The sequence below is a fragment of the Muscardinus avellanarius genome, assembly GCF_963383645.1.
Source record: "Muscardinus avellanarius genome assembly, chromosome: 16".
Classification (NCBI taxonomy): domain Eukaryota; kingdom Metazoa; phylum Chordata; class Mammalia; order Rodentia; family Gliridae; genus Muscardinus; species Muscardinus avellanarius.
The window spans coordinates 18,630,539-18,657,565 of record NC_137802.1 but is presented as its reverse complement, the minus strand read 5'-3'; the positions used below and the strand labels follow the sequence as shown (position 1 = coordinate 18,657,565).

The 27,027-nt window shown below is 53.2% G+C and overlaps 1 protein-coding gene across 1 annotated transcript in view; it reads right to left on the bottom strand.

The window, feature by feature from the left end:
• Positions 1–14,639, bottom strand: part of WSCD1 (WSC domain containing 1) — a gene marked incomplete at both ends in the record, with an annotated part of 31,871 nt that extends 17,232 nt beyond the window's left edge. Inside the window, 4 exons of the mRNA XM_080712372.1 lie at positions 1,196–1,317; positions 5,215–5,399; positions 6,881–6,995; positions 14,216–14,639. Coding sequence (XP_080568498.1) covers positions 1,196–1,317; positions 5,215–5,399; positions 6,881–6,995; positions 14,216–14,639 — 846 coding nt within the window. The remainder of the gene's footprint in view (positions 1–1,195; positions 1,318–5,214; positions 5,400–6,880; positions 6,996–14,215) is intronic.
• Positions 14,640–27,027: the final 12,388 nt, after the last annotated feature.

Sequence of the window (27,027 nt, the reverse complement as noted above, 5' to 3'; positions counted from 1 at the left end):
TCCTCTTAGCCCTGTTCTATGAATCTGGAAAGTACCGCAGTCCCATCAAGACTACTGAACTGGCCGGGCGTGGTGGCACTCACCTGTAAGCCTAGTACTTGGGAGGCTGAGACAGGAGCATGGCAGGTTTGAAACCAGCTCTGGAAACCTAGTGAGGCCCTCAGAAACTGAGCAAGACTCTGTTTCAAAATAAAAAATAAAATAGGGCTGGGGGTATAGCTCAGAGGTAGACTGCCCCTGGGCTCAATCCCCAGTACATACACACACACACACACACACACACACACACACACACACACACACACACTCTCTACTGAGCCTACTGAACCCAGCATACCTTCAGCAGCCCTGGCCCTGCCCCCACCACCTAGGGCCACTGAGGAGTATCAGCACCCACCCCAACAGCAAGGCAGCCGGACCTGAGCCCAGGATCTCACTGTTCCTTGGGCAGTCTGTGGGCTCTCGCCAGCCCTGTCTTTTGCAAGCCTCCTCTGCCTTTGACCAATCGCCCCCACCCTGTGCTAGCGTATGATACAGGGACGGTGGTCTTCGGTGCTCAGCCCAGCCCCTGTGGAATCACACATACTCCACTCCTCAGCCTGGGCCGAGCCAATGAAGCAAGAATGACTGCGACCCCACAGTCAGATTCATGGCAATACATCAGTGCAAACACTGTGGAAATTCATGGGCTCTCCCCAAGTCCCAAGCCAGCATCTTCTTGCAACCAAACCAAGCCACTTTAACATCTGACACTTGTACAGAGCTTACATCCAGAAAGACACATTCCTTTTATTTATTTATTTATTTGCGGGTCTTGGGATGGAGCCCAGATGCATTCTACCTCTGAACTACACTCCCTGCCCTGTTTTTTATTCTTTATTTTGAAACAGGGTCTCACTGAGTTGCAAAGGGCCTCATTAAGTAGCTGAGGCTGTCTAGGAACTGTGATCCTCCTGTCTCAGCCTCCCGAATGCTGGGATTACAAGTGTGCGCCACCACGCCCGGCTGACACATTCCTTTTAGCTTGACCATCTTCACTGATGATTGCCCATCCAGCCTCAAAGAGCTGGCACCTCCCTCCCACACCTGCTCCCTAGCTCCTGTCCCATGCACGTCCCACTCGGGGGGACCTGCTCCTCCTCTAGAGATCACACAGCGGGCTGTTAAAAGGGAATGACAGTAGGAGGGATCTTACTTTCTGAGAACAGAATCCTGAGCAGGCCTCCACTGTCATGTTGGCCTCTATCAGGGAGGTGGCAAAGGCATTGGTGACATTCTCTGGCAGTGGGAAACACCCGCGGTAGGTTGCGGTCCGCCCTGTGGGAAAAGAAATGGATTTTTGGTGAAAAATGGGGTCCGTAGTTGCTAGTGCCTGTCACAGAGGAAAACCCTGGCTTTGCACTCTGAGGCAGGTGAAATAGAAGTGTATCTGGGGGCGGATCTCAGGTCAGGGAGGGTGAACTGTCTGGATGGTGGGGTGTGGTCAAGGCAAGCTCCTGAGAGAAACCAGGTGTCAGGACCGGGGTCACCCAGGTCACTGACAAAGGACCATTTGGCTAAAATTGCTGAGCCCAGGATGGGAACCTCTGGGCAGTTCTCTAGAAACAATGTCTTTCCTTCAACAAATTTGGACTGTGCGTCTATTGCACCTGGTTCCACAGTAAGTAGACCCCGAGAGGCTGAAAAACTCCGTGTGCTCCAAAAACACGCATTGAAAGAAAAGTGGACATGGACACCTGACATCCTGCCCCGCTCCTGCTGTGCACAGGCCACGCCTCGCGCAACAATTTTGCTCACTCTGATCTCTACCTCCCACCAAATTCTAGGAATACACCTCAGACCTGTGTCTCAAAGGGAGCGCCCTGCCAAGCTCTCTAGATCTTCGGGTTGGAAACACCCAGCTCCTCGGTGCAGTGCCGAACAAACCTCCTGGAATGTTCTGGCACCAACTGTTCCTATTTCCTCCAGACTCCAGAGTTTCTCTAGATAGCATGCTGATTCTCATCCCACACCCTTCTTGGTGCAGGGTCTCCCAGAGCTCAGCATCTCCCCAGCTCTACCTGCCTCGCCTCCTGGCCAGCAGCAGGAACCCTCTTGCCAGCCTTAGCCATGGCAGAAGAAATCTTTCTATGCAAAACTGCCAAAGCAGGACCAAGCCCTGGGTCTGGAAGCGCATTCTGATTGACCACAGCACCAGTAGTAAAGTCAGGGTGTGGGCCCAGTAGGACAGAGATGCAGGCCAGCAACCTGCTGCAGAGGAGACAGCTGAGCTTAGAGTCCTCACGGCCTGGGTCCAAAACAAAGCAGCTTGTGACTAGCTTGGCAGATCCCGTGTGCCATGGACCCAGAGGCTCTCTGTTCCCTCTCCTTCACACAGCCGAGCTCAAGGCATTGCTACCAGGAGTAATGGACATCCATATGCCACCATCTGCTTCACATCGTCTCCCACCTGTGCCTGCCCTTGATGGTGGTGTAAAGGCTGAAGGAGACAGTGTACACCAGGCTCACAAGACTCTCTGCTGTCCTGTGGCATGGCTGGATCCCCCAAAGAACCAGCCTCAAGCCACTGGGAAGCCACACTCAGGGGCCTGTGGCAAGGGGAGAGTCAGTAAGACTATTGAGACCCAGGGAGGGTAGAGTAACCGGCTTCCTAGCGAGTTCAGGAGAGACAGCAAGGAGCCAGGAAGGCTCCAGAGTGGAACTCCTGGAGGGAGACTGCATCTGGTCACCCACATCCCCTGCAGCCCACTGAGGCTGACACACGGCAGGTGCCCAGCAAGTGCTGAGTATGACTGCACAAGGATGAGGCGGTGAGGGTGTTATGTGAAGTGACAGGTGAGCAGCTCGGGAGGTGCTGGGGAGGAGTCACAGCAGCTGCCTCGGGGTGTCACTGATGTGACGGTCAGGGTACAGGCTGTCACCTAATATAGCCTGTTTCATAGCCTTCTCCCTGGCTGCTCTGGTGAGAACCCCAGGGGTCACTTGGGGCAGACGGACACCACCATGGGGAAGGCATTACTTGAGCGGTCAGGACCAACCTCTGACTCCAACCTGGAGGCACATTCCTGGGTCTCCAGCCCTGCGAGGCTCCTGGAGGGCCAGAAGCTGCAGTTTACAGCATGGGGGAACCTGGTCACCTCTGACGGTGATCCTGTCAGCCCGTCCCCGAGAAGGGAGCAGGAAGGTCTGCCGCCTGCCTGGGTGGGTGATGCTGACACTATTTCCAACATCAGCCACGACAGCAGATCGGGAGGTCTCAAGGCCTGGGGCTGGCCCAGATGCCTGGACCATCTGCCCCTTTACCAGAGGCAACAGAAGCAAAACACCTGCTTCTAAGAGTCAAGGGCAGAGTGGATAGGAAGGCTGCTGGGGCAGTCTAGGGTCCACATATAGGCCTGGTCCTGCTGGAGTGAGGGCCATGGTTAGGCAATGCTCTTTGAACCCAAAGAAGTAAAAGATTCATGAGGATAGCCTGCAGCGGTGTGGGCCTCAGGAAACCCACGTGGACGTCCAGGTGTCAGGGCCGACCTCGGGCCCAGGGCAAGGCCTGGTGTGGAGGAGGTGCCACAAGCATCTGTTGAGTTCATGAGCTCTTTAGTGAATCATTAAGCTAAAGAGTTTATTGTCAGTGTCTCTGCCTGGTGCCCACTACCACATCTGGCCCTCCTGGATCCTATCTGAATGTAAGAAGCACCTGAGCATGCCCAGCTGTCAGGGATGAACTGAGCCTCTCTTGCTGCACTCCAGTCTAAACAAGGTGGCCAGGGCTGGCCTTCAGGCCCACTATGGTTCTCAGGGGTGGGTTCTGAACTTCTCGGAAGGCTTGATTGTTGGGAAAGTCCTCCCAGCCCACCACCTTGCAGGTTAGCTTTTAACCTGACACCTCATTCCCTGAGCTCTGCTCCATTCTTGAACTGATCCATCAGCCTCCTGAAGCCCTGTTACCAGGACCATGGACAGAGGCATGCCCGCATCAGTGTGCCTGGATGCTGAGCTGTGGGAGGTGTCCACCCACGCTAGGGGGGAAGCCTTACTTCCTCCCACCCAGACCTGGTCCAGTCACAGGAAGGGTGGCCCCGAGTGCTGTGAGTGTGCGCAGCCCTGGTGTTTCATAGAGGAGCCTTCTGCAATTAGATTCAATGGATCTGGAGCCCATCATCTATTAATAAGGACAATGTTGAGTTTCGAATTCATCTAATTGGGTCCCCTCAGGTGTCATCTCTACTTGCCAGTACTATGAGTTGAAATTCTTGCTATTTGGTATATCAGTTTAGACTCTCTCCTGGTTATTTCCTCTTGAGGTCTGTAATTTTGAAATGAAAGCTCATCTTCAGTGGGAATTTACCTATTAGAGCACTTGACACTTTGGTTGTGGCATAAGTCTCAAGAGAGATTTTGCATTTGCCTCTGCAGATATTCCAGAAACCCTACAACCAGCTTTTATATTGGTGCTTTCAGAACCAGGCAGGTAATATAAATTAGAACCCCCAAATACAAATGCAGGATTATAGCTACAAATTCATAGAACGATTTTTTTTTTTTTTTGCCAGAAGCTCAAGCCAAAACAGAGAAGTTTTCTTTTCATCTCCCTGAACAGGTGGGTGGCTTATTACTAATCTAAACTTCTGTTAGTTTATGTTAGTGAAATTGAGTTCCACTTTATGCAAAGGTTTCAATCCAATTCCCTGGACCGACAAGCCACGGCATCCTTTCTTGCACTGCTTGGACATTAAAACCTAGGACTGGTGGCCACCATGCCTGACAACTTCCCCTTGCTGAGACCCAGGGCCACACAGCATCGTCTCCTCCTCTCACCACTGTGGCTCTGAGTTTCCCCTTTATTTATGGATCTGCTAGTTAATCCAGCCACTTAAATTGATGTTGGCAAAATCTTATCTAGCTTTTCTACATGTTTTCTACCCAGAGAACTTTCAACTTTTCTTGTCCACCCTATTGCTACAAATCGAAGCCTGTCTAGAGGCAGTTTACAAAATAGATTGGAACCCAGAGAGGGGAATCAGTTTCCCCTGCAAGGGACAAGGAAAGGTGTGTCTCAATCATAAACTCAAGCCAAGTCTTTGGTGGACCCAAACCCACTGCCCACCCTTCCACTGAAAGAGAGGGAAGGGAGGGGCCGGGTTCTGTTCCACCTAGCATGCTTGTGGTTGGAGCAGGTGGGACATGCAAAGCTCAGGACGAGGCTGGCACACTCACGCTTCCTGGAGCCTTCCAGCAGTGCGTCCACGTGGTACACGGAGAGCCGCCCTGCAGCCCCGCACACCGTGCCCTTCTCCCCCTTGCACTCCTGGTTACACTCCTTCAGCCCGACGCGCACAGCTGGCAGCCGGTTCCCACAGTAGCAGTCTGCGCCCGCCTCCAAGCCAGCATAGAAATAGGACCTGCAAGGAAATGGAACCTGGGTGAGTCCAGGCCTTGGTCTGGAGCTGGGGCTGAGGTCCTAAGTGCAGACATGTCTGGGTCAGGCGATGGCAGCTGGTCTTGAAGCAAGATAAAGATGAGGTCTAGGTACGGAGGGGGACCACAGCCATCAGCCTATGGCTGGCCTTAGGAATGGGTCTTCAACCAGAAGGAAAGCTTGTCTACATTGAGGGAATAATTCTTCCATTGTAATAAACTATTCAGTCCCATCGGTCTTTCTTCAGCCCAGGTGTTTGGTGCCATTGGGTTACAGGCCACAGTGGCATTCCATTGGTGCTGCACTGGGAGCCTGGTTCTTGGTAGGAGACATGCAGAGCCCTGATCAGTAGCACTTGCCAATTTCTGTGGTGTAAATACTCTCACTATAGGTGGTGTCAAGGGACCAATGGTTTAGTAATGGGCTGAGGACAGCCTTACAAATTTAAGTTTGCCCCAGCACAACCCTGGCCTGAAACACCTGCCACAGGTCATATGTTACAAATGGGCTCTGCTCTACAGCTTCCCTCTCCACAGCCACTGCTTTACCTACTTTTCCCCAGGTGTAATTGCAGTTGTGGACAAAGAAAGATTAGAAATGCAACCTATTATGTATCATAGAGGATTGCAACTACAGAAAATGGTCCATGTTTCCAGACTCCCATTGCAGTGTATTCTGGTATACAAATCCCAGACAAAAGCATCGAGTTCCTGATCCTCAGTTTCCCTGTTAGGAGACATTAAGACTATACTGTCTGTCTTCAGTTTGAGCTTTATCCAGGCTGCGAAAAGCATGTAAGTGGAGACCCTGCCTTTTCTTTTTCAAGCCTCAGTTTCTCCATCTATAAAGTATATAATTAATTGCTACCTAGCAGAGGGTTGTGGGCTTTATATGATATATGAAATGCAAAAGGCTCTAAGGTGATCGAATTAGATGAAGCGTAGCATCTGCTCATGCTGTTTCCCTGGCCTCCGCGTACGTGTGCGCGTACATGTACACACAGTGATTTGTGACTGCCTAGATCGTTAGGAGTGTTTCTTAACACACGACAAGTGTCTGGTTACTACTAGGTGTCCAGATGATATCAGAAAAAACAAATCTTGTTATAAACACAAGGTAGAAATACGTTTGCTGAGAGCTGTTAAGATTTTCAAAAAAATCTAGGTTAAAGTCGTTTGCTTTATTTAAAATAGATGGGTAAACTGAGGCCCAGGGGAAGAAAGAACTCACCAAATTCTCATGGTGAGTACCTGCTACATCTGGATTAAAAGCCAGGTGTTTGGACACTGGCCTGGTGCCCATACCATCTGCCAAAGACCTTTCTTTTGGATAATTGGGATTTGATCAATTGAGATCTAATTAGACTCTGACAGTCAACCCACAGCCATGTTTCACCCAGTTGATTCTGGGACTGTCCCTGACCTGATTTCTAGGGGAGTCAATAGCGCAGGTCCCAGCACTTACCGCTCAGCACACGCGTCCTGGCAGTGGGAGACAGTCATCTTCCTCAAGTCATAGAACACTGCCCCCTTTAGAGTTCTCTCCTGGCCTTCATCACTGAAGCAGCCCAGGTAGGTTCCTGCAGAGAGGGGTGCAAGCTGAGGCCGAGAGGGAGGGCTTCCAACCCTGGGCCCACCCTCAGCAAAAGCCAAGCACTCCAGACACCTCTTTGGAAGCACAGGGGATGAGGGCTGACATACAAATTCCCCCTGGGGTGGGGGCCAAGTGGGCACCTGGACATCTCTGTCTTGCTCATTTCCTGTCCCCTTATTAGTGAAAGGCCGAGTGTCTGCCGAGACAGCCATGCCAGCGAACTGGCATCATCCTGGCCACTGCTCTCATCTACATCCAAATAGTATTAGATTTGGGTTTTGTCATTCATTATTATGAATTGTACATATTTGTTGGATATGGTACAATTATATGTGTGTGTGTGTATACACACTGTATAATGATCAAATCATCAAGGCACTTAGCATTTCCTCTCCTCAAACTTTAAAAGCATTTTGACGTGCATGTAACACTTGGATATTTTAAAGACTTCCAGTGGCCACTAGCCTCTCCCCCCATCCTCAGCCCTCCTAGGCGCAGAAAGGCGCCTCTGCCTCCATGAGATCCCATGCATCTTCAATATGAGTCACGGGCCTGCGGCCTGTAGCTGGGGAAAGTCTGATATTAGCTAATGTAAGGAAGATCTTTAAAAGTGGGAAGCTATTTTTAAAAATCTGCCAGGTATGGTGATGCTCACCTGTAATCTAATACTTGGGAGGCTGAGACAGGAGGATTGCAGGTCTGAAGCCAGCCTCAGCAACTTAGCAAAGCCCTGTTTCAAAGTAAAAATATAAAGGGTTGGGGATGTAGCTCAGAGATAGAATGTCTCTGGGTTCAATCTTCAATTCCAACCCCCCCCCAAAAAAAAATTCCTCTGCTGTCCATTGCTGGTATAAGCAGTGTCTCTTAGAGTGGAAGACAGGTGACCTGTGTGGTGATGAGTGGGACCAAGTGACTTCGGAGCCCATCCCTGAAAGCCCATCCCGGAAGCAGGATGCTGGGGGATGACTCCATGAGGCAGTGGCAGTGTTGACCCAACCATGTCCTTGCACCTGTGGGGTCTGTGACAGCCCTGCCCTGCCTCCCCGAGGAAAGAAGACGCCTCCCAGAGATGTACAGAGCAACTCAGAACACAGTGCGAGTGTCGCATTAGGCATGTAAATGTCACACGCACCGCAGTGTTTTGAAGGAATGGCACGCTGGGAATTTGCAAACACGCCATTGCGTGGTCCCAAGCTGTGCACACGCACACCCACAATAGCTGAGTGAGATCTGGATGGGACACCTGTGTCAGGGACGCTGTGCATCTCCCCGAGAACGCCTGCATCTGGCTCCTCTGTGCCTTGAAATCCACCTGTGGTGCACGCCCCAGCCTCCAGGGAAATTAGCTGCTCACCCACCGGGCCTCCCAGCAGCCCTGTGACTCCTTTCCATTTCTGCCAAGAAGCTGGTCCAAAGCAGGGGCTGTGTGCCAAGTGGTCTGGAGGAGGGGTCCACTAGTCAATCATTTCTGGGTCTGAAGCAATTGGGGGCCCCTCATGGTCCATGAACACCACTGCTTTTTTTATGGTACTGGGGATTGAACCCAAGGGCATTTTACCTCTGAACTACACCTCTAGTCTTCAATATGCTTTACCTTGAAATAGTGTCTCACTAAGTTACTGAGACTGGCTTCTAACCTGTGTGATCCTTTCTAAGCCTCCCAAGTACTGGGTGTACAGGCCTGTGCCACCACAACTGGCTGGCACCACCTCTGGCCGTGCCTCAGTTTCCCCACTCTCCCTGCCTCTCCTGCTCAAGCTTTGCTCCCTGCTCCCCCGTCACATCTACCCCATGCTTTCTACCTGAACTGAAAATCACGACCACTGCAGCCTCTGTCCTCACTGAATTCTTATATGTTGTGCCTAAAAACTCATCTATCAGCCAAATTCTGGTCATTAACTGTTGCTGTTAAACCTTTCAGATTGGTGACCTTGACTGAGACCTCCCGGAGGGCAGGGACCACACCTTCACCCCAGCTGGTGACCCAGCCTAGCTGGCGGCTCACCAGGTGTAGGCGCAATGTTGATGCCAACCAGGAACTGTGACATCAACATCAAGGCTCCTAAAAATGCATACAGCCATGTTCTGAGGGCGCATAGGTGGGAGCAGAGAGCCCCAATACAGGGAGGGATGGTCCTACTGACTGCACCAACGTGCGATTCCCAAGACTCCGGGAGGCAAATCAGATGTGGATGACTGAGACAACAGGAGTCTATGCTTCCCACCACACAAGGACCCAAACACCCTAAGGCCATGCTAATGGCTGCCCTCATCAATGGCTGTCAAAGGGTCTGACCCCTTCCTCATATGAGAGTCTCAAGGCAGCCTCTGTCCAGGGGTGCCCAATCAGCACACGTGGCCACACCCAGTACCCCCTCCACAAGCAACTGCTATGTCCTGCTTCCCCGACACCTGGGCCCTGCAGGCTGCTCTCTCCTGAAAGCCTCGGGACTACTGCGCCCTTCATGCTTCTCTGCAGAAAACTCACCCAGGCCTTCAGGCATGGATTTTTCTTTCCTGCCTGCCTACTAAGGAAAAGAAAGCTGGTATTTGAGAAATTTCTAATGTGCCGCTCAGCAAAGAAAAAAGTCAATTATAGCTTTCAATTAAACATCCCAAACACAAGCTTGGGGATTGTTAAACATTTATCACTGTAGCTAGAAAATTAACCACGAGGTTCCCAAGGTGTCCGGACTTGAGTCTTTCTAAGGCTGAAGAGACTCGTAAGTATTTCTGGCCAACTGGATGGAGACAGCCTTTGGAAATGGTGGACCTGGGTTCAAATCCCCTCTCTCCAACTACTTGGCTGTGTGACCTGAGGTGCACTGCTTCCTCTCTTTGGGTCTCAGTTTCCCCATCTGTAAAATGGGGATGTGGACCCAATTCCATGGGCTGATTGTGAGAATTCCATAAGATAACACATGTTAATGGTGTGATGTAAGGCTTGGCATAGTAAGTACTCGGTAGTGGTTATTTTTACTGTGAATACATCATTATCAATCATGAAATTCCTCAATGACTTTACTTCCCTGAAATGCAAATTCTTCATCATTAAAATAGGAAGGGCACCACTTATATCAAAGGGCTGATTGACAATGAAATTAAATGAGACAACAGATGTCCATCTATACAAAACAACTCCTGGTACTGAAAAGATGTTCAAATAAGCTACAGCATTTATTATTCTGATCCTACACTCTGACCTGGGACCCAGTGTGAAGATGGACCAGTAAATATTAGCTGAAATTACTGTGCTGTTAAGAGAGGGAGAAAAATGGTTTCCAGCAGCCTGACTCCAGTTCCTCTGCAAACAAGGAGTGGCTACTGGTTACCAGCTGGCCACATCCGGGCCTGGCCAGTGGGCAGGGGAGCTCAGGCTGAGATACAGATGGCCCGTCTGGCTTGTGAGGAGCAGGTGAGCTCTTTCATCCTGAAACATAACAAACAGCTTCTCTAACTCCCTCTCAGAGAGGAGAATGTGCAGAAAAGAAAGAACTTTCGAGGGTGTGCCGGGACACATCCTGGGGCGAATTTATTACTTTCAGCTGAAACGGAGGCGATGCATTATTGCCTGTGACTCGGCATCTGTTCATTTGCACATCAAAATGGACACACTGTCAGGCTATTAACGATGGCTTTGGAGATATTGGAATGTCTTTGGATATTACTATCAATAAAAAACAAACTGGCTATGGAGAAGTTACTATTTCCCTAGTAAACTTACTGGCATTTTATTCCATTATGGCTGTTGTCCAAGGGATAATGAAATGCCCGGTGATTGATGGGCCCTCCTGCAGCCTCTGCAGCTCGCAGGATCCCCTTTCAGGAGGATGGCGGGCTGCCCGGGCTGCAGAGAGATGCTGCCTTTGTCTGCAGCCCCAGAAGCTGTCCCCAGGTGGCACTGGGGGCCACTCCCCACCAGTAGGGCCTGGAGGCTGTGCAGGACCCCTGGGAGCCCCAAGAGGAAGAGGGGCCTTCCAGGGGGCTTTCAGACTAGCATCCTGCCTTCCCCAAGGACCTCCAGCATGTGACAACGCAAGCCCAAGGAGGAGCTTTGACATTCCGCAGGGAAAGCAAACTCTTCCTTAAATCCTGGGCATATTCAAGATAGTCAACAACCTATGGGAGGCAAGGACCATTCAGAATTGCCACTATTGGGCCCTGGAATTGGATCCTGCATGCTTCCCTGCTTGCCCAGAAATTAACCCTTCTTTGCTGGAAAGTGGGAAGGTTTGGTTGGAGGTCTCTGAGGAGGCAGCCAGAAGCACGCAAGGCACCCCAGAGGCCCAGGGTGCCTACCAACAGCTGCAGGAGTGCTCTGGTATTTTAACCCTTGATAAGACCACACTGTTGGATAACAGTTGAATATCAGTCCCGTCTACATCTAACTACATTCTCTCCAACTTTTACCACTGGAGGTAAGTTAGAGGTAAAGAGGATGGTTCTCTTAGACATAAATACTCAACACTCAGAACTAGAGCTGGTCACCTGAGCCTCTTCTCTGTTGGTCAGTTGTAAAGGTCACCACCATCTAATGAGTCTCCAGGCCCTTTGTCTGGGCTCTACCATACTTTGGCCATGCTGGGCACATGTCCGATTCCACCTTCAGCCTGACCTTCCAAGGTCACAGTGTAAAGCACATGTGGACACGCATGCAGCAGAGCCTCAGGAAGGGTAGCAGAGAAGGGAAGAGAGGAACAGAGGTCAATTTGACCAAAGTGACAGAGCCAGGAATTGGCAATAGAAAGAAAGGAACCAAGGTCTGCTTTCAACACTTGTGTTCTTTTTGTGGCTTCGACTCAAGAAGTCTATGCTGCTTGTTATGTTTAGACATAAATTGTCCCCTGAGGAGCTCTTGTATTAATGCTCAGAGTTGAGGTAATCAAGTCCTGAGGGTTGACTCTCATCAGTGGACAAATCCATTGTGATGGACTTACTAAGCGGTAACCTAGGCCGGAGTGTGATTGGAGGACTGTGCTTGTGTCCTTGAAAATCCCCTTGCTTGCTCTCTTGCTTTAAACCTCAGTGATGTGAGTGCAGAGCGCGCTCTCCACTTTCCCCCCTTCCCCCCGCCTCTCTGACTCTACAGTCATGTCCTAAGCTCCCCAGACCTGACCTCACAAAACGAAATCCTTGAAATCTCCAGGACTGTGAGCAAATAAGTCTTCCTTCCTCTGAGTCATGTGGTCAGTTGTTCTGGATTACAGCAGTGAGAATGCCGACCGAAACACTGCCATCAGTCATTTACACTTTAGTCTAAATTTACACTGGTGAACACTGCACAGAGACCCCATTTCTTGACATGCTAGGTGAGTTTACAGAAGGCACAGCTTTGTAAAATGAGCCGCACCATCAATTCCTCATTTCTGTCTTCTTACATACAAGCCTTGCTGAGGAATCCTGTAGCAATGGCTGCGACCTAGATGATTTCTGAAAACAACCTTTCTTCCTTGGAGACAAAAATCCAGTCTTTTAGTTTTCATTCTGCTAGGCTACCAGAGTCATCTTCTTAATGTGAGGGAATCTCGAGCTCTTTTCTCTTCCCTGGAACCTTCACACCATCCTCAAAATAAAGACAATGTCTAGGGATGCAGCTCAGTGGAAGAATACTTGCTTAGCCTGCCCAACGCCCCGGATTTGACCCCCAGGACCACAAAAAATAAAACTAAAGCCAATGTCAAGGCCTGGAACTCATGGGCCTCCCTATCTCAGGCCTGGGGCACCTCGTGCTTCATCTCCTTCTATATTCTGCCACTTAGCATTCTATGTCCCAGCCACAGTTTGCAGGCAAGGGAGCAGTTCTCTAGTGACTCAGGGCACAGAACCATGTGAGGCGATGACAGGGCTGCTGACTGAGCCCAGTCACCATTCCAGAACAGCTTCAGCACTCACTGGGTGACCACCAAGCACCAAACACCCTTCCTGGGCCCTAGAGAAAGTCTGCATAATTCCGTGTAAAAATGTCAACACAGCTGGGTGTGGTGGCACACTCCTGTAATCCCAATACTTGGGAGGCTGAGACAGAAGGATTGCGGGTTCAAGGCCAGCCTCAGCAACTTAGTGAGACACTCCGCAACTTATTGAGACCCTGTTTTAAAACAAAAATTATAAAGGGCTGGAGGTGTGGTTCAGAGGTAGATGTCCCTGGGTTCAATTACTCACTACCAGTACGAAAAAAAAAAAAAAAAAAAAAAGTGCTAGCCCAGAGCCGCCCTGTCCCACTGTGGGAATTCTGGCAGTGTGCGCATGGCAGTCCTGCTATGCCTCCCCGTGTCTAGCTGCATGCAGGCTGTCCCCTGAGATGTGTGTTCAACGCTGACTCCCATCCCTCCTGAGCTGGATCAAGCTCTGAGTGCCCGATAGTAACCTCTCAATAATGCACCCTTTCTGGCTGCCTTCCCTTCCCCATCTCACTTCCACTTCCCACCAGTGTCTCCTGGGATCCCGTACCCTATCTACCAGTGCGTCGGAATCCTGGTCTCAGGGAACCCAAACTAAGAGACTGACCTTGATGATTTACTTAACTTTCCTTGTATCCATCTCTTTACCATAAAACTGGGGAAGACTACTACCTGTACATAATAGACATGCGGGTGCATAATAAATACCAAATGGCTGAGTTACTTTTATTAAATAATAACAGCTGCCAGTTCAAGTCCCAAGTAATATACTGGGCCCTCTTTCCTGAGGGTTCTGGGCTTAATCGTGCATGAAAATAGCTCAGAGCGTGATACTTAAATCACTGGTCACTGGTGCACCAGCACTCCAGCCTTCTCCAGTGGGAGAACCTGGGACTCTGCCCAGGGACGAGGTCCCAGGCGATGCTATGCTGCAAGTCTAGGACCAGACTATGGGACTCATGACTCTGCTATCATACTTCTTCCTCGCTGTGACCCCGAGGGGCCCAGAGAAGTGAACTGACACATCCGAGGTCACCCCAGGAGGCTGCGGCTGAGCCAGGCTCTAGGTGACAGCCGCACATCTCAGCCTTGAGCCTCTGGGGATCCTGGCTAGAGAATGAGCAAGACCAGACATCACAGGCTTCATGTGTCTCCCACAGGGCCGGAAGAAGGGACAATCTGCAATGGCCATGAACCTGCGGGACCTATTTTTGTAGCTGCCATAAAGCAGGGAAAGGGGACATCAAACTGTGACCCTAAGCTGGGGTCTGGCGAGTGGCCCCCGAACACACAGCTGAACACCTACCGAGGCTGCGGGCGGCCGGCTGGGGGGCCTCGGGGCTCAGGGTGGGCGTGCCTTGGGAGTCGCTCATGAAGCGCTGGAACCAGCGGCGTCTCAGCTGGCGCAGCTCTGCGCTGCGACCCCTGCGGGGCCAGCGCAGCCCAGGTGGAGGCTGGGCCAGGGGCCTCCGCAACACGTCTGTGTCCAGCAGCAGGTCCGGGCGGGAGTCGTGCAGAGCCCTGCTGTCCAGCAGGCCCATGCCCAGCGCCACGGTGGCCACTGGCAAGGCCTGCAGGGTGCCGGGTGCCCGGGGGCCCTGAGGGAGGGCCACTCGCACCCGCTGCAGGAGCAGCAGGCTGCCAGTCATCAGATAGGCGGCAGTGAGGAAGAAGAGCAGGAACTGGGTTCTGCGCAGAAACTTCTGGAGTCGGAAGAAAGGTTTGGCCATGCCCCTGGGCGGCAGGGCTCCCGCCTGGAGCCTGGGGGCGGCTCCTAGCACCCGGGCAGGACAGAGGCCCGGGCCTCCCGCGGTGTCATCCTCGCACCCTGGTTTGGCTCCGCCTGGCTCTCTGGGGCTACTATTCCCGCGCCATCTCCAGCTGTTATTCAAAGGGCACCATCACTTATCCCCAGCAGCCGCAGGGCCCTGAGGCTGCAGCTTCTGCCTGGGCATCGCCATCTTCCCCATTCCAGAGCTCTACCACGCCTCTTCTCCTGGCTTGGGGCACTAGAAAAGTGGAGAGAGGGAGGGAGAGAGAAAGTGTGAGTGTGTGTGTGTGTGTGTGTGTGTGTGTGTGTGTGTGTGTTAGCTCAGATGCAAGAGGAGGGTCTCCCAGCCCCTCCCCAGAGTCTAGGATACCCCCAGCCCCATGGCTGATCTGTGCCATGCTGCAGGAACCCTGGACAGAGGGCTGGGTTCTGATCTCAGCTCTGCCACCAGCCAGCTTTGTGACACTGGTCAAGTCGCTTAGCCTCTCTGGGCCTCAGCTTCCTTGTCTATAAAATGAGCTGTTGAGAAGTGAAGATCCAGTGGTCACAGAAGTAGCAATAAATAGGAGGAAAAGCAACGGCAACTCTTCACCGAACCTTAATATGTGCCAGGCACTCGGCTAAATGTGTTGTGTGTTATCTCTTTATCCCTCACACCAACCAGTGAGGCAGATACTATAATATGCCCATTTTACAGAGCAGGACGTTGGGAAAAGGAGGCAGAGTAATTTTCCCACACAGCCGGCAAACATAACAGCCAAAGCTATGAGCAGTCTCTATCCGGATCCTGTCCTCAAAACCACTACCTGGTCTGGCCTGTAATGACCCGGCATCACAAACAAATGCACCTAGCCCAGCAGGTGCAGGTGCATACAACAGATGCGCAGGGCATGCATGAACCATCTGACTTCTAGGGGTACACTGAGACTCAGCTATGTTCTTGGAGGGGCTTCTACAGAGGTCAGTCACTGTCTCTCAAAGCAGGCGGTCCAGGCAAAGGAGCGGGCTTCCTGCCAAGGCTGAAGGACCAGGACAGTGCCCAAGGTTGGACCCTGGCGGAGGAGGCGGAAGGAGCTTCCTTCCGTGGCACTCTCCACTCCTGAGACATGGCACGCACACTGGGCTTCAGTTCCCATCGGCGAGGCCTCTGAAGGGTGCTGCTAGGGTTGGCAGAGTGCTCTGCAGCTGCCGCGAGCCGGGCTGCAGTGCACGGAAGGCCCTCAGCACAAGGGCAGATTTGTCCCACAAGAAAGGGCCCTAGAAGCATGACTAAGCCGCTGCCTGTAACTAACATGGCCCGGGCCTCCCGCCAGGCCGGCACAGACGCTCAATGGCCTATCTGTGCGCCTGGGACAGAAGGCAGGGTGTGAGAAGAAAGCCAATGTTTGGGCTCTGAGGCCAGCACTCCAGGTCCCCAGGGAGACTGGAGGCTGGGAAGGTCCTCAGGGGCTGGAGCGGCATGAGCCTTCCTGATTAAGTGCTGAGGGCTGCCAGGGTCAAGCCCCTGGGGAGGGCTGGGCCGCGAGAACACCAGGCAGCGGTCATCCGCAGATGAAGGTGGACCCGAACCTGGTGGAGAAGCCGCTTTTAATGGGCCTCAGAGCCGTTCTTTCCTAAGCTGGCATGTTGGCAGGCCCACCCCAGCCAGCCTCATCAGATTTGTAAAATCAGAGAGAAAATCCCCCCAAATCCTGACTGATCTCTCTGCCTCCAGCTTGGGCCCCTCCAATCCATCTTCCATAGGGCTGCCAGGGTGATCCTCCTAACATCAAATCTGACCACCGCACTCCCTAGTCTAAAACCCTTTCAATAGTTCCCCGAGGCTTTGGGGATAAACTCCAATCTCCTTAGCATGACATACAAGGCCCCCTCGTGATCCAGCCTGGCTAGCCTCATCTCTGGCCAGGCCTTCTCTCTTTCTCTCTCTCTCTCTCTCTCTCTCTCTCTCTCTCCACACACACACACACACACACACACACACACACACACACACACACACACACGTTCCAGCACAGCCGCCTATGACAGGGCACACAAGTCTTGGTGATTTTCACATGCTACCCTGATGTATTTTCCTGGCTCAAAGTATCAGGAACTTGTCCGCAGATTTCTATAATCCTTGACCAACAAGTTTTTATTTGCCAGTGACTCCCACTCTGCCATGCTCACCTCTTTGGGAGGCTAACAGCCCCTTCAGGGCACGATCACACCCAGTTTATCTCCACATCCCCAGATCCCAGCACACCACCAGCAGGAGAGTGACTGTAAATGTGGAGTCCTGGACCCCAGAGAGGCTGTGTGCGTGTGTGGGGGGAGCTTGGAGCATCTGTACAAGAAGGACTCACAACCAAGCAGGTGAGTCAGGCCGCAGGACCAGCAGGCACATGGAGGCTTACCCACTCACTGAGTGTCACCACCCGGCCTGCAAGGGCACCAGCTGTGCCCCACACAGCCCAGCACCAACAGAGCCCCCAGCAGAGTAAATCTACCTTGGAAAATTATTGCCCCAGGCAGGACTTCAGACTTCTTGTCTGTTAAATAGGGGGTAAGCAGCATTGCTGTGGGGTCAGACCTGGGAGACACGGTGCTTCTGTTAGCTGCAGACCACAGCATGTGCTGGTTATGAAGGCAAAAGAGGGGAGCAAGGAGCGGCTGGAGGGCAGGCCGAGAGCAGCCCCGTGGGGAGGACTATGCCAAGGAGCCTGCCCCCAACTCTGAGATAGGCCCACTATCCCACTCCTCCTTGAAGTGATCCCTGTGCCAAGACTGCTTTATTTCTCAAGGCCGCCACTCATTAGGCCCTTGCAGCACTAATAGGTAAATAAATTGCATGTGCTGTGTACTTCACCGGCACCATCTCACTGGCTTCCTATGGACCACTGAAGCAGAGGCCTTGCTTCCCCCTATTTGAGAGCTGAGGTCTGTCCCTAAACCCCAGCCAGGTGAAGCTGAGGTCAGTGTCAGACCAGTGTTCAGCCCAGGCCACCTGCTCCTGGGGCCACCTTGTGCCCACGAAGCTTCCTGCATCGCCCTAACCCCAGTTTTGGTTTTGCAAGAGGCAAGACTTATTCTTGAGAAGAGTTCTGTGTGCCTCCAACAGCACCTTTTTGAAATGATGCTAGGCCCAAGCTTCTGGGGATGATGTTACACATGGCATCTTCTGGGTCAAACCTTCCAGACACTGTCCCATGGAGAAGTGCTCTAGTCTTCCAGGGCCAGCTAGGAGGCGGCCTCTAAGCCCCCAACCTTCTCTGAGGCCTCCATCATCCTTCCCCCAGGTGTGCCTCCCAGGAGCTAGAGGCACTTCAGGGGGAGGCTGGTGGACTCCCTGCAACCCCCTGCCTTGGGCTCTGCCGTGTGGCAAGGGGACTTCCAGGCTGGACAAAAGTGTATACCTGCTACTCCTCTATGTGCCTTTTAGAAGCTTTGGGGATGTCCTAGAGCAATACAGAATCTAGGGAGGAAGGCCCTGAGCTCCCTCTTAGGAGCAAGAGGAGCTTCTAGAAGTCTTGGGGAAAGAGGAGCCCAGGGCAGGTGGGACTCAGAAAACCTGGGTCCCAGGGAGGAGGTGTGGGAGGAGGTAGATGGCACCTGCCTCCCAGCCAAGCTGGGGTCAGACAGGAAGGGGCTGCTGGGAAGAGGAGGACAAGACAGGAGCAGACCCTGGAGCTGGCTCATGCCTGACCAGCTGCCAATGGGGCCCAGGCATGTGGCTCTACCTCCCTTACCACATGACCAGAGATGAGACTCCAGACAATACCAAAGGATCTGCACTGTGGCACTGCGGCAAAGGTGGACAGCCTTTTGGGACTTAGAGCTAACAGTTAGGAGCTCTAAGCCAGGCAGAGCCCGAAAAACAAAGATAAGAGCCCAGCCAGTTGCTTTCCACACAAGAAAATGGGTGCCCGGGTCTCCCGGCAGCTCAGAGCCCCAGCCTCAATGACCAGCAGCCAGGGGTCCTGAGCTTCAGGGAGCTCTCAGCTGGACTCTGGGCTCCTGGAATACCCATCCCATGTCTCCCCTCCCCAACAACTGCCTCTGCCCCTGCTCCAGCTCCATGCCTGTCACCTAGACCGCATCCCCTTGCATCAGCCTAAGAACATGATCTTACTAATACAAATTTTGTAATGTTACAGCCTGCAATGGGTCCCCAGGGCTTGGGTGAGCAAATCCAAGCTCCTTAGCCTGATATTCAGTGGCCCTTTTAGATCCAGTTTCCTAGCCGCTCCCTTTGACCATTCCCTCCAGAATCCTGTGTTCCAACCAGTGTCCCTGGCCGCTCCCAGCTCTCCTGTGCCTGCTCTTCCATCAGCAAGGAATGTGCCTCATTATACAGCTCTAAAACACTTCCTCGCTGTCAAGGCTCGGCCCCAAGGCCTCCTCTTCCATGAAGCTTCACCTGCTCTGGGAGCAGAGCCTCTCCCCAGCGCCAATGGCAAGGCTGCCAAGCCCTGTGCCTGGGTCTGAATTTGGCCTGAGCTAGGCTGCCTGCCCCTCACTCCAGGGTCCTACACCCGTGGGTCTTGGAGGCTGAGAAAGGGAGGAAGAAACCTACTAAACACAAACCTGCTAGGCCCTTGGCTAGGACAAGCTCTGGGAAATGGGAATGATCTGATCAATAACAAATAATTAAAAATACAAAAATAAATCAATAAAATCAAAACTCCATTCAATACACAGGAGGGAAGAGCCTTTCAGTCAACCTACTGCTGAAGCTCATATAAATAATGCATTTTATATACCCCACTAGAGAATGCAAAATAGTACTTCTATGTACTATCAGAGTGTTACGTGAACGAGCAGATGGATGGAGAACAAGCATTCATCCACAGACTTACCGAGGACCGTGGATTGTTATGAGCCATCATCTGCACTAGAGAGATGCGGGATCTGGGACAGAGTGAACCCATTCACTCCAACAAAGTCAAACAGCTATTGCTGGCTATACTCAAGCTTCCCGACTCCAAGTGGCATCGTCTGCCACGTCACATGGCCTTCATTTATTCCACACCGGATGGGGATCCTTCTAAGCACTGTGCTAGGAGCTGGGGCTGCAAACAGGGCACCGTGGGGGGTAGGGGGTTATTGGTTGATCTGGAGCCCAGCTCACTCTTGAAACAGACAGTCGTGATTTCTTCTGGGCCATCTCTGGACTACGTCTAACATGGATCCTGTGTTCATCTCTTTTGCCTGGTGCTGAATCTTGAGGGTTGGCTTGGGCCTAGCTCAAAGTGTAACAAGTAAACAGGTGTTCACATCCCATGGAGTGACTTGGATCAAGTGGGGCCAAACTCAGCTTTGCTTATCTCTGGCTCCATGCCCACCACTGGGATGGGGACCCATTCCATGGAAGGAGCCGGAATGGCATTCCTGTCCTAAGAACCCCTGGTCCCCTCCGTCTAAGGCAGCCACTGTCTGCGAGGGGCTCTCGAGGGAAGGGAAGCCAGCGGAAGGGTGGGCCTCAACACCTTTCAACAGGTGCATGGCACCTGTATTGCTTACAAAATTAATCCAGCCCCTTCTTTCATCTTCTCCTCACACCCACGTGGGAGGCGGTGCAAATGTACAGCTCTGCGCTGGCCACAGGCCTCTAAAGTGGCATCTCTGGGATAATTTTTCAACATGCTAAATAGTCAAGCCAAGATAAGACCGAGAGGGCACAGTGAGGCCAGACAATGCGGCCTAGGGAGAAGGCAGAGGAAGGCATGCTTGCCCACTCATCCCCAGTGAGCAGGCCGGCCCTCAGTCCAGCTGGCGCCATGTCTGTGCCCTGCTGGTGTGTATGATCATTTCTCACCCTGCTAATAAACATCGTGAAGGGCTGGACACTGAGCTGCCCTGAAGTCCTTGATCCTGACCTCATGCAGCTCCTGAGGGGATTCTGAAAGGTGGTCTCACCTAGGCAGACCATGGAGAGCCAGAGGGTAGTATAGGCTGGGAGTGTCTACCAAGAGAAACACTCCTTCTGACACGACTCTGATCTGAGCCTGGAGGCTATGGGTTGGGAGGCTCTGAGCTGCACGCTCAGGCCGATTCCACAAGAATCCAGCTTCACAACTCTCAGACTCTATGGCCTTAGGCTGAACCAACTGGGCTGGAGGGACAAGCTTAACAGCTGGACAACCCTGGCCCAGAATTCCCTTCTGCCTGGTGGGCCAGACAGGAGAAAGTGTCAAGAGTCTGCCCTTCTGCCTAACCCAGGCTTCTCTTCAAGGAGAGACCACCTAGGGCTCCAACACCCATGAAGAGGGATCCCTTGCCCAAAATAAGGTCTTCAGTTGTGGGAACAGTGCTACTGAGGCCCGGAGGATACAGTGCAGGTGAGGGCAGGGACACTTCTAGTGGCAGGCTCAGCTCACCTGCCCAGCCGCTGTGCCCCGGAGAGGCACACAAACACCCTGGGCTTCCAGCCTACCTCTATACCAAGCAAGCCTCCCCTTGCCCTCTGTCCAGCACCGTGGCCATCAAGTAGGGGGCTGCAGCTTGAGCCTCCTCTAGCTCTTTCACCTCCTCCTCTTTCACCCCCATCAGCCCTTATTTACTAGCTTGATAATTTAGGATTCCAAAGGAAAAAGCAAAAGGCCACAGTTTCAGCCAGGGTCCTGACCTGGGATAACCCAGGTGCCTCTGGGAACTGAAACATGCTGTTCCTGCAACCGGAAGGTTAGGAACTACAGAGGAGTCCTGAGTCTGTCCATCCTGGGAGCAGCTGGGACAGCAAGCGTGGCCAGGAGTTAGACACCAGGGCACACCAGCCCTCCTACAAGTCAAGAGAAGGCAGAAGGCTCCCTCCAGGCCCCCACCTCCCCGCTGGCGAGCCAGCTCCTGGCAGGTTTCATCCAAGGGGCAAAGAAGCTTAGGAAAGAGTTCCCAAGGCCCGGCGGAGGAGGCAGGGGACCCCGCCAGGGGCACTTCTTAGGGCCAAAGAAAAACACAAGGAACAGCAGCCAGTCTTGCGTCTCCACGCACACCTAGGAAGATGCAAGCTCGACACCGGGTAATTTTCCAGACAAAATACATACGTTTCGATTCTGCCTTAGTCTGTCTCTGCCTTTGTTCAAGTTCACCAAGAAAACAGAGAAAAACCTCGCTTGACCGGAAGCCTCGCTGGGGAGCCAAACGCGAGAGAGGGAGCCGCGTCTGCTGAACATCTCCGTCCAGGGGGGAGGCGGTGCGCACCCCAAACCCTGCCCTTGCCCTCGGTCGGGCTCCGACCGCGGACCTCCCCCGACCCGACCCGCGAGGGACGCGGCCGGCGCGCGCTGCGAGCGCACCCCGCCCCGGCCCGATTGTTGCGGAGCCCCCCCCGCGCGGCGCTCGCTCACCCCTCCCCGCCGCGCGCCCCCAGCCCGGGCAGGTGCAGCCGGGCGCGCTCCCGGCCGGCCACGCAAACTTGTTTGCCCGCGGCGGAGGAAAACCCGACTCGCAGCCCGCGCGGGTCCCGGCGGGGGCGTCCGGAGCCGGGACTCAGCCCGCGATCGCCGCGGGCCGGGGCGCCGGCCGCAGCCCGCAGAGCCCCCGGCTGCCCGCCCGCCCGGCCGGCGACCCCGGCGGCCGCGTCCCGGCTGAGCGCGGCGGGCGCCGCTCTGCACATGCTCACTCGCGCGGCCCGGTCCGGCCGCCGCCGCCGGGTCCTAGAGGCGCCCGGCCGCGCCGGGAGGGGTCGCGGCTCCGGCCCGCGAGTGCCCGCCGCGCACGCACGCACGCGCGGGGCTGCAGCGCTGCCCGCGGGACCCGCCGCCCGCCCATCGCCAACACCCGGCCTCGCGGACGCACCCGCCATGGCGCTCGCACCCGCACACGGCGCGCCGGGCGCTGCCACGCTCACAGCCAGACACTGGCACGCCGCACAGAAAGACACGCGCACTCCCGCACGTGGGCTCGGCCCCACTCACTCACGCGCGGGACACTGACCCGCACGGCACGCTCCTGCAACCGCGAGGTCCGTAGCACTCTGGCAGACAGAGTTGGGCACGCACTGGATCGCCGTCCCAGGCGAGCTGGACACCGACAGCCACGTCCTCAGGCACAGACACGCTGCCGCACACCCACTCAGACAGGGGCACGCTACAACACACGCGGCCATGCCGAGACAGTCCCATGCGGGATCCCAACCCTCGTGCGCAGAGCTTATTAACACTGCCCCCACGCTGACACCCGGCACTGAGCCGCTCCTGATGGAGCCACCCCAGGAGCACACCGCGGATGGACTCCACTAACAGACACACGGTGCAAGAGACAGCGCACTGCCTCCCGGGCACACCGCCGGGCGCACAGATGTCCAACACTCACAAACCTAAATCCTCTGTAAATGAAGGCTCCGTCCAACCCTAAGGACTGGCCCTCGCCGACGAGCCCCACCCCTGCCGCCCAGAAGCCCTCAAGTCACAGCTCCACCCTGCCCTGCCAGGTACACCAGCGGGTCAAGTCCTCACCCGGGGCTGGCTGCTTAGACGCTCGGGAGGCTGGGGGCGGTGGCGGCTCTGAGAGCAGGTAGAGCGGCTCTAACCCCGGCTTCCGGAAGGGAGTGTCGTGCCTCCGGCTCCCGCTAGGGGCAGAGTTGCTCGCCCAGGCTCAGAGGAGCCGGCCTTCAACAGGTGCAGGGCAGAAAGGAGAGGATTAGATGGGGACCCACTGAGCCCGAGCCTGCTTCTTGCAGGTCAGTCAAGTGGCATCCACAGGGAGAAGGGACTTCCGAGTTTGCACAGAGAATCAAAGCACGGGCAGAATTAGAACAGAGTCCATGACCTGGAAACAAAGGTTGAGCTCTTAGGATCCCCGGGGGACACAGGGCAGGAGGCGAGTGCTGTGTTATTCCAGCATTCTCACCTTGCGGTAAAGCTCCGTATACCCTCTATCTGACGTACATAATGTGAATGTATCACTGTTACTAACAACTGCACTTTTACAACGCGTCTTTGGCTGTCAAAGTCTCTCTAGGACCAACTTCATACTTTTCAGGGCCCATTGCAAAATGAAAATGTGGGCTGTGTGTTCGAAAATTACCAAGGATCCCTAGAGATGAAGGAAGGATGTTTAGCCAAGTGCAGGGTGCTTCTGGGTCTAGCCACTGGTGCCTTGCAAAGCCTCAAGCCCACGAAGCCAGCCCTGGCCCTCTTTTTTCATTTTCCCACTTAAAACTCACAGACGCTGCTTCCACGTGCCTACTTGACAGTAAGGCTCTTGACACCAAAAGTAGTTCATGGCCTAAGGTTTACAGCAGGGGAAGTCCAGTTTTTCTGGGAGGTGAGGGGTTGCCCAGAAGCTGCTACTTGGGAGAAAAGGCCATCTGCAGACTCTAGGGAGTGGTGTTGAGAAAGAAGGTACATACAGGTGGAGTGGTCAGGAAGGGCTTGGGAAAAGCAGCCAGGAGCATTTCAGCTTTGGGACAAAGCCTTCCCCCTCCTGGAAATGGCAACAGATAAGTCAGCCAGAGTAGGCCATCCAGGCCTGGCCTGAAAGCAGAGTCACTCCCGGACAACTCCCTGCCCTGACTCGCTCCCTACACAGCCGGGACCATTGGTACTTCTTTGCATTTCTCCCGTATCCCTGTCTCAAAAGCAGTTGTGGGAAGAGATCCTGATGTCACAAGGGCTTCTTCAGTGGTCCCCCATGGTGGTGACACACGTCCAACTCAGCACTGCTGCTGAGTAGGGCTCTCCTCGCTGCTCCCCTGCAGGTGCGGGACTGAGAACCAGCCCCGTCTGACCTGACATCACCCTGTCTCTCTTGGATGTTTGGCTCCTGACTCCAGCTCCCGTCCTTGCAGACCTTATTTCCCGGACCCCACATGCTTACACTGCCTCCTAACTTCATGCCATCTGCCCTGCCACCCTTTTTCCTTTTCCTTCCTTTCTCCCTTCCAATTTCTCACTAAGACACCGAGAGTCTGTTAGACTTTGCAGTGCACACTGGAGACTCTAAGAAGAACCGGAGCTCTCAAGGCATTTCTAATGTGGAGAACAACCCATGCAAGGTGTAATAAAACAGTATCCGCCACGTATTTTAGTAAACATGACATGCAGAGGTTTTCCTCAGGACTTTGCTAAACTAGAGAGATGCTGCATCTGCCCGATCTGCCAGGCTTATGGCACCTTCTCTTCCTCCAAATGCTCCTTGGAGAGGCCTGCCCGGGCATTCCAGCTAGAGACTCACCCTGATGTCTGGTGCTCATCCTCAGCACTCCGCACCCTGCCTACACCTTGTGTGTTTCCTGCTTTATTGTTTGTTTTCTCTGTTCGTATGGTCCTCACACTATGATTTGAGCCCCCACATGGCCAGGGAACTTTCAGATTCAGATCTATGCCTATCAAGCTTATTCTTGGCATATAGGCAGGCTCACTCAACATTCATTCAACAAATAGTTGATTTTTAAGATGTCAGCCATGACATTTTTAATGAACTTGGGTGAGTTCCAAAGGATGCCATGTTTTTTCTCAGGAACTCTTGTTCTGGTCACAAACTGATCCCTCTCCCTCTTTGCATCCACAGAGGCCCAGAGGGAGAGTGTGGATGGTTCAGCACACTGTGTCCCCCGGCCAGAAACTAGTGGTTGGATAAGGAAGCAGATGCCCATCTTCATTTGGAGCCACCTGCATCTGTGCATTCTCCGCCTTTACCCAGACAGCTTTTAGCTGCTGCTCCCCAACTACCCTGCAGGGCTTGACCATCCCAGAGGTCCCTGGGAGGTTGCTTGGCTCCTGTGCACCATTTGAGGAAACAGCGTCTCCAAAGGGGAGATGCAGCTTCCTCTTTCTTCCTCTGCATTTTTTCCAGGGATGCTGTGAACTCTTTGATGTCTGCTCTGCACAGTCAGACCTGAGGCTGGGTTCAGCACTCTGCCTGGCTCTGCATTCACTTGCTTTCTCCTATGAGTGCCGCAGCGACTTAAATATGCCTCTGTAAAGATGCCAGCGACACAGATGGTAATTTCACCCCCTGCAGAGCTGGGCCTGCAGACATTGGGGAGTTGGAGGGGGCAGTGGAGCAGAGCAGAGAATCTGCACCTGCCTGGGACAGGGACAGGGACAGGGAAACATCCCTTAGCGCTGACCTGGCCTGGGAGTAGCTGGACTTCCTAGGCATGGGCCAGAGGCACAGGGAAAGCTTTAGGAACTCAGAAGCCACAGAGAGAGAGCACTCCGTGAAGAAATCTGCCCCCCCCCTTTTTTTTAACCACACCTGACTAGGCTGTAGGGCATCCTGCAAAACTTGCCCCTCTGAATCCTGGCTTGCCTTTCTGTAAAAATGGTCAATGTGGTTGCTATTGAAGGGCCCCTTTAAGGAAGGCAGGGGATGAAGACAGAGTTAGGGGGCCAATTCTGCTTCTCTTTTGGGCAAATCACATTTCTCCCAGAGGTAGTTCTGTTTCCTTTTGCTTTGCTTTGCCTTCATGCTCATGAACACAGAGTCCATTCTGCAGCCCGTGGACCAAGGTTTGACTTTCAAATCCTATTATTAAAGAAATTTTTGTTCAGAAGGCTGCGGCTGCCATCCAGAGTGAATCCTTTGATGGATCTGGGCAAAGTTAACCAAAAAACTTCTGGGATGAATTCAGTATCCTGGATGTGATTAGGAACATTCACGATTCGTGGGAGGAGGTGAAGCTATTACATTGACAAGTGTTTGGAAGACGTGGATTCCAAGCCTCCTCAGGGATGACGCTGAGGGGGTCAGAACTTCAGCGGAGAAAGTAACTGCAGATGTGGCGGAAATAGCAAGAGAACTAGAATTAGACGTGGAGCCTAAGACAGGACTGAATTGCTGCGATTTTATCATAAAACTTGAACAGATGAGGACTTGCTTCTTATGGATGAGAGAAAAAAAAGCAAAGGTTTCTTGAGATGCTCTGAACATTCTTGAAATGACAACAGAGGATTTAGAACATTGCATAAGCTTAGTTGATAAAAAGCAGCGGCAGGGTTTAGAAAGGATTCACTCTAATTTTGAAAGAAGCTCTACTGTGGATAAAATGTGAAAGTATAGGTTTTTAATCTGCAAAATATGGAAAGTGCTTCATTCCCATAGTTTCTAGTACAGAATATATAGTTAATAAACTCTAGCTGTGATGGTGCTGCCTGCTCTAACTTCCAGCCCTAGCTGAGGATCTGATAGGGCAGGTGGCTAGAATAAGGGGTCCTGAATTGGGACTTGGAACTGCCTGACCCCACCACCCTCCCCAGATGACACTGATGTAGCAACCTGGTGGGACCGAGGAACAGAAATCCCTGAAGGCCCACCAAGTGCAAAAGTAGGCGGAGTAGATGCCAAGCCCTTTGCTTGGTCATCAGCTGGAAGGTGCAAGAAAGGCAGGCAAGCATGGCACAGGGGGGGTGGCACACGTGGCC